We start from the raw sequence: 13,683 nt of genomic DNA, 5'->3' as shown, positions 1-13,683 counted from the left end.
TTTCCCAGAATGTCTCTTCACACACCCCCTTGCCTGTCAATGTCTTTCTCTCTTCAGGTATCTGCTTAATGTCATTTCTTCAAAAGGATTGCCGTAATCTAAATTAGGTCCTCTCCTAATAGTCCCATGTTGCTTCCTTCCCTAATTTTTATCACAATTTATAATTTTATGCTTATTTGCTCAAGGCCCAACTCCCCGGTAAACAGTAAGTTCCATGAGAGTTGAGAAGGCATATATTTTCTTCCCCTTAGTACCACCTGCCACTAATGCAATGCTTGGCACATAGTAGGTGTTCACTGGATCAAAAAAAAAAGTATTAGATACTAGGCTTAGTACTTGGGCGATGAAGTAATCTGTACAGCAAACCCCTGTAACATGAGCTTACCTATGTAACAAACCTGCACATGTACCCCTGAACCTAAAATAAAGGTTTTTAAAAACAGGTGCTCATTAAATATTTCTCGACTGCAAAAATGAATGAATGAATGAATGAAACTTGAGAGCATGCCTGTAGTCAACATTTTATTTTGCTATTAACTCAAAAGTCTGCAAAGAATTCGTAAGAGATATGGTTATACTTTTCCTAGAGACAGATTTTGCATTGTTTGGTTTTCATTTCTCTACCTGACCTTAAGATAATCATGTGTGAAAGGACCACCGCACTGAGACACAAGGCACATTCTGGGCCTTCTCCATTCAGTTTTACACTGCGTATCCTTGAATGGTTCCTGTTTCCTTATCTTTAAAACAGGGAAAGGACACCTCTCTCTTCCTAATTCTCAGCTTCATTTTAAGGTTCAAAAGAGATCATATGGGCCGGGTGCGGTGGCTCACGCCTGTAATCCCAGCACTTTGGGAGGTCGAGGCGGGTGGATCATGAGGTCAAGAGATCGAGACCATCCTGGCCAACATGGTGAAACCCTGTCTCTACTAAAAATACAAAAAAATTAGCTGGGGGTGGTGGTGCACGCCTGTAGACCCAGGTACTCGGGAGGCTGAGGCGGGAGAATTGCCTGAACCCGGGAGGCAGAGGTTGCAGTGAGCCGAGGTCACTCCATTGCACTCCAGCCTGGCGCCGCCTGGTGATGAAGTGAGACTCTGTTTCAAAAAAAAAAAAAAGAAATCATACAAGAAATCCCCTTGGGAGCTACAAAGCACCATAGCAATGTAAGGCCATCATGTCTTTGTACTCATCACACTCTGTAACTTCATAAAGCTAAATGGTGAGGCTGCTTGTTTTCAGAGGTTTAATCTTTTCCACCTGAGGACAGCAGGGACCCGGCTAAAGAAAGGAGGTTCCCGCCCCGCTCGCATCAGCGCGGCGAGATCCATTTGAAGACGAGCCCTGCCCCCTGGTGGAAGGAGAGGCCGAGTGTGGCCGGCAACGTGGCATCGCCAGGGTCCCAATGACAGACGCTGGCTGAAAAGGAGAATCCACTTATTTAAGCATATGCTTTTTAAAGAAACCGTCTGTTATTTTTTCTTTTTGCTGTTTTCATTTGTTTTTTACATTAACAAATTAAAATTGTATATATTGATGTTGCACAACATGATGTTTTAAAATATGCGTACATTTTTAAAGAAAACAAAACAATAAAAGAGCTTTATTTTGATTAAGAAAAGGCAAAAAGAAATATGTGTACATGGTGGAATGGCTCAAAGTAATTAACACATGCATTACCCCATATCTTAATCATTTTTGGTGGTGAGAACACTTAAAATCTACTCTCTTAGCAATTTTCAAGTATGCAAGCATGATCTCATTTAGCTTCTCAACAAGCTTACGAAGTGGAAACTCTGCAACACTAAGAATATCCTACAACTTTGTCCAGAAAATGCATTTTAGAGGCCATGCATGAGCTGCCCTCCACGCCAGCTGACCAGGCTCCATCCAGACTGCTTCGGCCAAGGCGGTTCCAGGAGATTCCCTCTGACTATCCTGGTGGCAAAACAACTTTATACTTGTCATCACCCCCCCGAACCCAGTCAAGTCCAATCAAGTGGACTGGAAACCAGTCACATACAACCAAGTGCCTCCTGCATCTTGTCTCTCCTTTTTCCTGCCCTCCCAACTCTCTTCACCCCCACCCTCCACAGCCATGGCCTCAAGAGAAAGGAGGCTTCTCCTTGCGCACCTCTCCTTCCCTTCCAGCCTGATGTCCTGGCCTTCCACACTCACACACCCAGTTAAAAACAATCACGACAACAGTAATAATAATGGCCGCCATTCACCGACAGTTTTCCATTTGCCAGGCACTGTGCTAAGCATGATCTCAGTTCGCTTCTCAACAAGCTTATGAAGTGGAAACTCTTTTTATCCACATTTTGACAACTACATGAACACCTCTTTTCTGCAGACCTCTCTGCAAGAGTTCGGTTGAAATGATTTTTAATAGCATTAACCACTTTCTGCTGAATTGTCCTAATGACTTTTTCTATCAGAAACGTTTCCTTCATCCTCGATCTCTGTTCCCATCTCTCTCCCCTTCCTCTCATTTTCTCCCACATCTTTTCCTCTCACCTCCTCTCCATCCACCTTCTTCCCCTCTCTCTCCCCTTCTTCTCTCACTGCCACACACCTCACATAAGGGCTTCAAGGCAGAATCTGTGTTCTCTAGATCCCCAGGGCCACATCTAGTTTTGTGCCACTTAATTCTTACGCTAAGACTCCTCTTTTGAGGCTAATGCCATCCAGTGGCCCCTCACCACACACTCCCCTCTCCCTCATCATCCAAAAACCTTGACACTGGCTCACAGTCCACTTCCTTCCCATCTCCTGCCATCATGAGAAACTTCATGCCTTTCTAGATGGCCCATTTAACCTCAGAGATGGATAGTTCCTGACCTCCTACTCCCTTGCCCTTCAAGTCCAATCCACTTCTGACTTCTTGTTCCAGTGACTGTTGGGTCCAGTCCCATGGCTATTTTCTGGACTTTGGCGACACCTGAAGTTAGGCCTACTTTAAAATTCTAAATTCTGGTTTCCACTATCCTACTTTAGCCTGTCATCCTTCACCTTTACCAATCTCCTCCTCACACTCCGCCTGCTTCATGACCTCATAAAGATACCCAATGGCTCACTCTCTGGCTTTTTCCTCGGTCCATCTGTCCCTCTGGTTTTACTTTCTTCTTCCTATATGATCATACAGTCAATCGTCTCAACCTTTTTCTCAAGAACACCAGAAAATTCTCTGCCACTGTTTCTTTCTTCCGGACCTGTCTTCAAATCCCAAAACCCACGTCAGTCTGATCATCATCCTTTCTATTCCTGCACCAGGATTACTTCCAAATACTCGGTTGAACAAATGAGAGCTGGACCCTCCAATTTTCCTTTGCTTATTGCTAGTCAAGAGTTTTTCCCATTCAGTGTACATATTCTAAACAGTCATTTTTTTCATCAGTCACCGTCATCTGGAACATTCTAGCAACCCCTCAAATCCAGTTGGTCCAAAATTAAACTCATTGTCTTTCTCCTCCTATATTCCCCATCTCAGTGAATATTAGGAGTTCCCAGAATCCAAAATTAATTACATAAGAGTTATCCACGCTGGGTGTGGTGGCTCAAGCCTGTAATCCCAGCACTTTGGGAGGCCGAGGCGGGTGGATCACGAGGTCAAGAGATCGAGACCATCCTGGTCAACATGGTGAAACCCCGTCTCTACTAAAAATACAAAAAAATTAGTTGGGCATGGTGGCGTGTGCCTGTAATCCCAGCTACTCAGGAGGCTGAGGCAGGAGAATTGCCTGAACCCAGGAGGCGGAGGTTACGGTGAGCCGAGATCGCGCCATTGCACTCCAGCCTGGGTAACAAGAGCGAAACTCCGCCTCAAAAAAAAAAAAAGAGTTATCCCCAATTCTCCCTTATTCCTTACTCCCCAAACTCATCATATTACCATAGGCTCTCAAAACCACCGCATCCCCGCTGCCTTCATCCTTCTCACCTGGACCATTGCTCCAACCTTGTAGTTGACCACCTCATTTCATTTCAACCTAATTATGTTGCCCTCTGCTTTTTTACTTAGGATTAATTACAAACTCTTTAAACTAGCACAGAAAGCTCATCATAATCCAGCCCCTGTCTGGACCTGACAATAGATTTCTTAAAGACTGCAATTATACTTTTTTCATTTCTGCATTTAGTTAGCACTATGTCTTTCATTTTAGCACTTAGCATAGAGCACCAGACATAATAACCATGCTATTTTAAATAAAATAATGGGTCAATATTTGTGTCATTGTCCAAGATCATAAATAGATGTTGCAGTCATGGTAAGAACAGAGACATCACTAGCCTATGTTTTCTAAACAACACATTTTTTTTTTCTGTTCTGGTGGGATAAAATATCTGTTTCTGTAGTTAGCAGTACTTTACATCCCTCAGTGGTAATTGAGACCCTACTGTATCTCACAGACCTCTATAATAATCTTACTTAACTTTATTAAAAATGTGATAATACCTGGCGCCAGATAATGATGGTACATACCTAGAGTCTAGATGAAAGTAAAGGATTACTCACTCAAAAGTAGAAGTGACATTAGTAAACTTAATATAGAACAAACCCTATTATGTTTAAGATAACAAATAGCCCAAAGCAATAACAAGGGATGTTAGACATTAATTATTTTTTAAATCACCCAATTACACATAATTTTATGCTAATCTAAAGGATGCCATTTTTCTTTTGGCATATATAACTCAAATAGGAATGCTCCAGTAATTGTATATAAAAGCCCAAGGAAGTCACCAGTGCATGATATTCTGTTCCCCTGGGACGTTGCAGTTACACATAGACAAGGTGAACATTTCTCAAAACACCATGCCTCTCCGATTTTCTAATGGATCCCGACATGTTTGCTTAAGGTCTGGAGCTGGCTCTGTCAGACCACCCAACGGAGGTACAGGCTTTGCAGGCAGCAGTGCATGTAGTAGCTCTGTCACTGGAAGTGAATTTTCCTGTGCCTTGGGAGGAGGCTTGGGCAGTGTTCCTGGTGGGAGCCATGCTGGTGGTGCCTTTGGAAATGCTGCTTGTGTTGGCTTTGCTGGAAGTGAAGGGGGACTCCTCTCTGGAAATGAGAAGGTGACCATGCAAAACCTTAATGACCGCTTGGCATCCTACCTGGATAACGTGCGAGCTCTGGAGGAGGCAAATGCTGAATTAGAGAGAAAAATCAAGGGCTGGTACGAAAAATATGGACCTGGATCTTGCCGTGGACTTGATCATGACTATAGCAGATATCACCTTACAATTGAGGATCTTAAGAATAAGGTGAGAAATTACAGATTTGGAACTATTCCAAGTATTTAAAACTAAGAAATACCTAGCAAAAACCATACAATAAGAAATGTTTCATGGCTGTTATCTGTAATTTGTATTTATTTATTTATTTAGATAAATAATTCTTCCTATTATCCAAAAATGGGCCCTTCATGAATTTTAACATAGTTAGAGTGTTATTAGTTCCATTGTTTATGCTGAAGTACATCCATAGACCTATGAATAAAAAAGTATTGTAGTTCTAAAGTTAGGTGAGTGTATGAGAATAAATAAAACCATGATTTAATTTTTAAAAGTTAAATTTTAAACATTTTGATTATCACAAAAGGAAGTGAGATTTTATTCAAAAACCTGAGTAACATTTTTCATTTCCTAAAATAATGACTTACATAAAAGCACGCTTATTTGTTGCGTTCTCTGTTTTGGTTTATTCTAGATTATCTCCTCCACTACTGCTAATGCTAACGTCATTCTGCAGATTGATAATGCCAGACTGGCTGCTGATGATTTCAGGCTCAAGTAAGTGGCAAAAAATAATCAGGCTCTAGAAAAAAATTTTCCATCTATTTAATTTGTTAAATAAAATTTCAATTTCATCCCAAGTAGAATGAACTATCACCTAAAAGATTAAAGGAAGCAAAGAATTTATATTATAACAATCAACCACACTCACAACTTTAACACACTTATTATAACCCCAGGACAAAATATCGATGTATTTCTCTGCCTGCCTAGAATACTGCCACCCACAAAGCAGATGCTCAGTAAATCATTAGTAAACTAAGGAAAACTTTTAATTAAAATAACATTTCAAAATGGTGTATTTTTATTTAATTAGGTCATGTCACTGGAATTTGTGTGATTAAATAACTGCTGATTATCCTGTACAGAATTAGGTGGGGGTAATGGAAGAGGGCTTTCTTTGTATATTTTTACACTATTTAGAGCCCTAATTCAATTTCTGATTTTAAGTTTAAATCGATTGGGATTGAATGTTTCTGTTTCTTGAGGTAGTCTTACTGGCACTGAAATTCACTTAAATGCCCCCCAAGGTATGAAAATGAGCTCACATTTCACCAAAATGTAGAAGCCGACATCAATGGATTACGGCGAGTCCTGGATGAGCTGACACTCTGCAAGACTGACCAGGAGCTGCAGTATGAGTCCCTGAGTGAGGAGATGACGTATCTCAAGAAGAACCATGAAGAGGTAGGAGAGGCTTTACTTACAGTCCAGTCACAATTCTGGAAATTTTAAATACTGGGTGGAGTTCAATAGTAGTTCCTATTCACTGTAATTTATTCATGCCAAGAGATAGAAAGACAATTTCATTTTTCCCACTCTGCCCTTATGCTCCCATCCCCCAAGATAATAAATATTAACAATTTGATCTGTACCCTTTTATTTTTTTAGGCTGATACAATATTCTATCCATTTAAAAAGAATACATTGCTTTCGTATCTATACAACCATCTTACTTTCCACTACATTATTTCTTTAGTTCATAGGGGCCTCTCTTCTAACAAAAGACCTCTCAAAACAGGAAGAGGTATCAGTGTTTTTCTCCACTGAATGAGTGTGGGTTTGCCTTAATGTTGAACCCTGTACAATAATAAACTCATTGTTTCACATATAATATCAAGAAGCTTCGATCCACTGAAAATTAATAAATCAATAAAAGATTGTTCCTGAAGTAACTGCAAAAGTCTCCAAAGCAATGGACGACAAATTTTCAGAAAATGGCTATGACAGGAGTGTCCCATTAGTCACTTGAAAAGGCTGAAACACCACATCTCCCTTGTTCCAAGTGAGAAAATTATGGGAAAGGGAAAGAGAAGGGAAACTAGAAAGGAAAAAAAAAAAAAAAATGAAAAAGAAACAAGGAGAGGGAAGAGTCCCAGAGCAGAGCACTGGAAGTCAGACTACCAGCAAGTGTCAGCAGGAGAGTGAAAGGTACACCAGGCATTGTAGAGAGTGACAGCAAGAAAAGAAAGTCCCAGGGAAGGAAGAGAAGAAATGGCAGCCACTGCAGCCAAGCCTGCGGAGGGCATTTGGAGTAGGGTAGGGATCACAGCAGGATGCATTGTCCTCTGCAATGACACACCACCTGAAAGAGGGTACCTTTTGCTTGCACTGAGGGTAGACAGGAAAAGTCTCTCATTACTACTCGGGAATCAGAATGAAAAAAAAAAAAAAAAAAAACTTTTGTTTTAAAAAGCCAGTCACATCTCAACATCACCGAAGAGTACCATAGTTACCATATCCTCTGTGACCATGATACCTTAGGATAACTTCCAGCAATTTTATTTTCAAACTGTTATAGCAACAAGAGGTTTTCTTGCCATGGAATCTTATACAAAACCCCAAAGTTTCAGGATTTTTTTCACTGTTCCATTCCCATCAATCTGATATTTAGTCAATAACTATATGTTGAGTAACTCTCTGGTCTTTAAATCCCTTTCTCATTTTAAAGAATAAATAACTTCTCTTGGAGTGCTATGACTGTTTTTGTTGGTTGTGGTGATTTGAATCAACAGGTCCCTAATTTTTTTTTTTTTTTTTCTTTTTTTAGACAAGAGCCTTGCTCTGTCTCCCAGGCTGGACTGCAGTGGCCCGATCTGGGCTCACTGCAAATTCCACCTCCGGGATTCAAGCAATTCTCCTGCCTTAGCCTCTGGAGTAGCTGGGATTATAGGCATACACCACCATTCCTAATTTTTGTATTTTTAGCAGAGACAGTTTTTCACCACGTTGGCCAGGCTGGTCTTGAACTCTTGGCCTCACATGATCCGCCCGTCTCAGCCTCCCAAAGTGCTGGGATTACAGGAGTGAGCCACCGCGCCCGGCCAACAGGTCACTAATTACATAGATGATTGGTATAAATACAGACAGAATATGTCCATTGAAAAACTGTGTGCCATAAATTTTACACCCAACCACAAACTGAGACATAAAGTAACACCTTTGCAAACTTCTCAGACTCAGTGAGAATCTGCAATGCCTTAAAGCCACACTGGTGCTTCCCTCCAGGAGATGAAAGCTCTGCAGTGCGCGGCTGGAGGCAACGTGAACGTGGAGATGAACGCAGCCCCCGGGGTGGACCTCACGGTTCTGCTGAACAACATGCGGGCGGAGTACGAGGCCCTCGCAGAGCAGAACCGCAGGGACGCGGAGGCCTGGTTCAACGAGAAGGTGAGGTGAGCCCCGTCCCACTGCCCACGCCTCCGGGGCGGGTGAGGACTCCGAGTGACCCTTTTGCCCGGCCCTGCAGAGCGCCTCGCTGCAGCAGCAGATCTCCCACGACGCAGGCGCAGCCACCTCTGCCCGGAGCCAGCTGACCGAGATGAGGCGCACCCTGCAGACCCTGGAGATCCAGCTGCAGTCCCAGCTGGCCACGGTAGGTGACAGTGAAGGTCAGCCTGGCTCCTGTGATTCTAGAAAGTCTCCGAGAAGCCCTTCCCCTTTTTTCCTATTATACCTTTGCCGGCAAATACTTAGCAGAGAGAGTGGGGGAGAGTAGGAAAAACAGACCGGTAGACACTCAAAAGAGAGTTTTTTCTTCCTCCTTGACATCACGGGGGGTTTCCTTCCTGGCTGCTGCTCAGTGCTCATTTCATAAAAATTGACGTTTCACATAAGTCCTTTCTTATGGTCATTCAGCTCAGGCCCGCAGAGCAAACAGCAGCAGTAACGCTCCACCTGAAAATTAGCCACAGGTCTCTGATCAGGGGTGTGGGGCTAGTGTCACACAGGGCGGGGAGCTAGCATGACACCAGCATCTCCAAATACTGATGAAGACATATTAGAAGTCACATGTGGTTTCAGCAGGCAGAGAAAGCGAGGGTACACACCACACCTGAATGCCACATGGGCACTGTCAGGCTCTTCATCACCAGAGTCCAGGGTGGAGGTCGAGTCCCAGAGGGCACACCTAGGAGCCAGGCCTTCAGCCACTTGGGCACATACCACCAGCTCCTGGCTTACTTAAAAAATCAGCATGGAGTCAACCCAGGGCTAAAAATGACTTCCCTTCTAGAGTGTGAGCTGCACTGCCCAAAGGCTTGACTTTGAGAATTACAAAGAGGACACCAGATTGTAACACAAAGAAGAGAGCAGCTATTATCCAAGTGAGTGCAGTGAGCCAAGAAGGAATAGACGATTCAAAGCAATAGGGAGATTCTTTTGATTTTGCTGCCCTCTAAATGTGTGTGCTTTCTCCCTATGTTGGATTTAGATGGAAGACATTTTTACACTGACTGACCCCAACTTAACCAGCATAGCCCTCTTCTCCTCTCCCTCATCATGGCTGCTAGTGGGTACTCAAGACCCCATCACCCCGCCACTGCGGGCTCCTGGAACCCTCCTCTCTTCCCCATTCCCCTTCTTACCTGAACTAGAGCCCCGAGGACTCTCTTCCTGCTGCAGGAGCTATATGAGTGAATCCTCCCTCTGTTTCTGAGCTACATTGATGGAAGTACATTTTCGAGTCCCCAGACCAGCATTGTGAGCATTTTCACATAGAAACAAGAATGTTATAAAGTAGTTAGAGTCTGTGCAGCCAGTGGTACTATAATTTGGACTCATAGGATAATCCACACACACGAAAAAAGCCCGCTTAACACAGAACATAACTGAATTATAGAATACTAGGAGCATAGAACCTAACTTACATGCCTGAGACCCTGTTGTCTTATAATGAATTCTAAGCTCCAACTCTTAGAGTTAGAACACAAGTCATTTGTAAGTTGAGAATTGTCTAAATACATACACATTCACGTGTTTGCTTCCTGTCATGTACAAACTTCCAAGTCCATCCTGTTCTCCTCCCTCTCGGACAAGCCAGCCCTCACAATGGAAGGCTGTGAAGCAGAGATGCTGTCCCCTCTGACTTATGAGTGTATTAGCAGTCATAAAAGGGAATACCCTAGGAGGACACATTACCAGGGAAATTAAAGTTTTGAGCTGCCACGCACACACCTCGCTGGCGTCTTGCTACCTGTTGCCTTACTCTCCCCATTACCATCTTGATCTCCTTCTACTTAGGTGCTCCTGGACAGCCCGGCACCCTCCATGTAACACACCTGTTTGCCTAAATCAGTAGCGCTAAGTCAGTCTTAGCTTCTCAGCCCCATTGGACCCAATGGCTGCCTGTTATGACAAACATTGTATAACTCCCTCTTTGCAATGCTAGAATGAAGTTACTAGGTAATATATTTAGAAATATACAAAATTATTTTTTAAAGTATAATGCCATAAATGCAATAAAAAGAAAAGTAAGATAAAATTATTTACTAGGTAAATACTTGGGCCCAACTACCCTAGAAAATGTAATGAAAGAGACAGAGCCTTGCATCTTCTCGTAATAAATCTCTCATTTTCAACCACATAAGAACAGAAGTTCCTCCACATAAGAAAAGGAAAATGAAAGAGTGGAAGTTGGGGTGGACACTTGGATAATAACTAATATCAAAAGAAGTAATAATTGCCCAGACATATTTATCTATAATAAGGGAAAGAGGAAAATTACCTTAATTAAAGCAGGGATCAGGTGCCAAGACAAATTACACACTGTGGAAGTAGAAGAGAGGAAGTATGATATTCGTAAGAGGAGTGTCGAAATAATGACCTGTATTGTGTTATGAGATATAGCTCTTGTCTTGAAATCGCACATCTGTTAAGGCACTCATTCAATCTCAGGTACCTTAATAAAAGATCTTTGATAGAAGCCAGAAAATCAAGGATGGATTTGGAAAAAAAAAAAAAAAGCAGTGGCATAAAAGGCCTTGGAACACTGGCAGGGACCGTAGCAGAGTAAGGCTAAAACAACAGGTAACCCAGACATAAATATATAATTTCAAAATATAAGTTTTCCCATATCGATTTTTTATTCTGCTACCTTTAATAGGGTTCTTTAATGTATCATTTGCTTTTAATAGAAATATAACCTAAATATCACCAACGTCCAGTGAATCATCAAAAGTCTTGTGGGAAAAGGGCCATTTATCCCATGTCAGGATCCCACGTTCATCATGCCTGGCCCTCACTTCATAAATGCCAGCCTCCTGTCTTTCACATTTGATTGCGACAAGCCTCACAAATGTCCACAGTTGCCTGGGACAATACTGGGAGCAATACTGCTGGTTACTGAGAAACACTGTTCTACTGGTCCTCAGAGTGTTTTCATCCCTTGCCATGGCTTGATGTCCTCAGAAACACTCCCTGGAGTGCTCCTTGACAGAGACCGAGAGTAACTACTGTGCGCAGCTGGCACAAATTCAGGCTCAGATCGGGGCCCTGGAGGAGCAGCTGCACCAGGTCAGAACCGAGACCGAGGGCCAGAAGCTCGAGTACGAGCATCTCCTCGATGTGAAGGTCCACCTGGAAAAAGAAATTGAGACCTACTGCCGCCTGATAGATGGAGATGGAAAGTAAGTAAAACCATTTGAAAATCCAGTTTTTGCCTCTTTTAAGCTACAAATGTAGGCTTCCCATTAGCCTTCCATACTTCCAAGCCTTTTCTTTTTCAATCCCACTGCAGAAAAGCAGGTCCGTCTCTTGCCTTTTTTGGAAGAGAGTCATCTCTTCCAAATCTGGTACATCACAGTGTTCTCCTCTGCCTTAGATGACTCGAACCGTTCCTGCAGCCATTCCTATCCATTGTCCATGTTAATCACTGTGGATTTCAAGATTCTCTCCACCTCCCACAAGCAGGCTTTATCCTTCTTTCAGTGCGTACCTAATATCACTGCTGCCCTGAAATCAATGTGCTCTGTACAAACTACTGGGATCCATATGTATGGATGCATGTCCTTCGGTTTTAAATTCTTGGGTGTGAAAAATCAAATGGAAACAAGATTTATGTATATTCTCTCTTTAGATAACATTTAATTACTTCCGGCTCCTGCAAGTAAAAATCTTAAGAGTTTCCTCTATAGAAAAGTAAGACCGGTTTTTGGCATACAAAGTTCACTTGAGTTCATTGAGTCAATGAATGTTTCTTAAGTGATAGTAAGCATATAAAAGAATAAACCATATTTCTTTTACAGTTCTTGCTCCAAATCAAAGGGCTTTGGATCAGGAAGCTCTGGGAATTTACCTAAAGGTAGTAAAATCTAGTTCCATTTCTTCTTTCTTTCTTTTTTTTTTTTTTTTTTGTTTTAGACAGAGTCTCACTCTGTTCCCCAGGCTGCAGTGCAATGGCACAATCTCAGCTAACGGCAAACTCTACCTCCTGGGTTCAAGTGATTCTCCTGCTTCAGCCTCCCAAGTAACTGGGATTACAGGCACCCACGACCACACCTGGCTAGTTTTTGTATTTTTAATAGAGACGGAGTTTCACCTTGTTGGCCAGGCTGGTCTCAAACTCCTGACCTCAGGTGATCTGCCCACCTTGACCTACCAAAGTTCTGAGATGATGGGTGTGAGCCAGCACTCTGACCCTCTAGTTCTATCGGAGTAATACTTTTACATTAATGACAGTCATACACTATGACAATAGTTAATATTTAAGTAATTTTAGGTAAAATGTTCTGGAGAGGAAATATTACTTTAAGTGGCTAAAACTATCCCAAACTATTATTACAAATATATACTTACTCCCTCAACCAAAAATATGCATAATATATTATATTGAACTAGCCATAGAATTGTCATGTAACCTTTTTGGTTGAATATATATATTCATATGTTTTGTTTCTAGATTTATCCAAAACTACACTGGTAAAGACAGTGGTTGAAGAGATAGATCAGCGTGGTAAAGTTCTTTCATCAAGGATTCACTCCATTGAAGAAAAGACATCTAAGATTACCAATGGCAAGACAGAAAAAAGGGTTCCTTTCTAGCTGTCGTTTTAGAGAAAAGAATAATTTGGGAAGGGATCTTGTACAACTGCATTATTCTAAATATCAGGGAGAATATAAACACTTTTTACTTTTAAAGATAAGTTACTTAGCAAAAATATCTGTTTTCTTAGTTTTACAGGATGTTGGGTGTTGGTTTCAAATAAACAAAAAAGTTGATATGCATCCATTTCCATTCAGTGATGACTAATAAATAATTACTTGTGATTTTTTTCTATGTTTAATTCATAGGGAAACATTTGTGGAATATGTTTTAACTGCCTTTCATTGTTGATTTAAGTACTAGTCAATACCACCAAATGGCATTTGAATATTAAACATTCACCAGGCATAATCTTTAAATCACACCATATATACATGGACAAATAATAGAAAAATTCAGAAATTCTCCTGTGACTGAGAAGTCTCACCACTAGATGACGCATTCCTGGTATTTTACCAAGAGCCTCTCTCAAACTCTTCTATCCACATTACCCAGGATACCACTCCTCGTCTAACAGAGATAATCTCCGGAAAAATCCACAGCGATATGGCTTGTGTTAGGGAC

General features: G+C 41.8%; 1 protein-coding gene across 1 annotated transcript; it reads left to right on the top strand.

Annotated features, from left to right (window-relative positions):
• The first annotated feature begins 4,751 nt into the window (after positions 1-4,751).
• On the top strand, positions 4,752-13,301 carry KRT28 (keratin 28). The gene is made up of 8 exons (XM_003942808.4): positions 4,752-5,267; positions 5,713-5,795; positions 6,329-6,485; positions 8,307-8,468; positions 8,548-8,673; positions 11,487-11,704; positions 12,323-12,378; positions 12,976-13,301. Exons 1-8 carry the CDS (start codon positions 4,752-4,754, stop codon positions 13,116-13,118), a joined length of 1,461 nt encoding a protein of 486 aa, XP_003942857.1. The 3' UTR covers positions 13,119-13,301.
• The last annotated feature ends 382 nt before the right edge of the window (positions 13,302-13,683 follow it).

Source organism: Saimiri boliviensis, chromosome 17 (assembly GCF_048565385.1).
Source record: "Saimiri boliviensis isolate mSaiBol1 chromosome 17, mSaiBol1.pri, whole genome shotgun sequence".
Taxonomy (NCBI): domain Eukaryota; kingdom Metazoa; phylum Chordata; class Mammalia; order Primates; family Cebidae; genus Saimiri; species Saimiri boliviensis.
Note: the sequence above shows the minus strand (reverse complement) of the source record. Positions and strands in the feature narration are given on the sequence as shown.

Coding starts and splice junctions, on each gene's coding strand:
- KRT28 (XM_003942808.4), top strand. CDS start 4,752: ATGATATTCTGTTCCCCTGGGACGTTGCAGTTACACATAGACAAGGTG. Junction 8,469..8,547: donor AGGCCTGGTTCAACGAGAAG/GTGAGGTGAGCC, acceptor CCGGCCCTGCAG/AGCGCCTCGCTGCAGCAGCA. Junction 8,674..11,486: donor TGCAGTCCCAGCTGGCCACG/GTAGGTGACAGT, acceptor TGATGTCCTCAG/AAACACTCCCTGGAGTGCTC.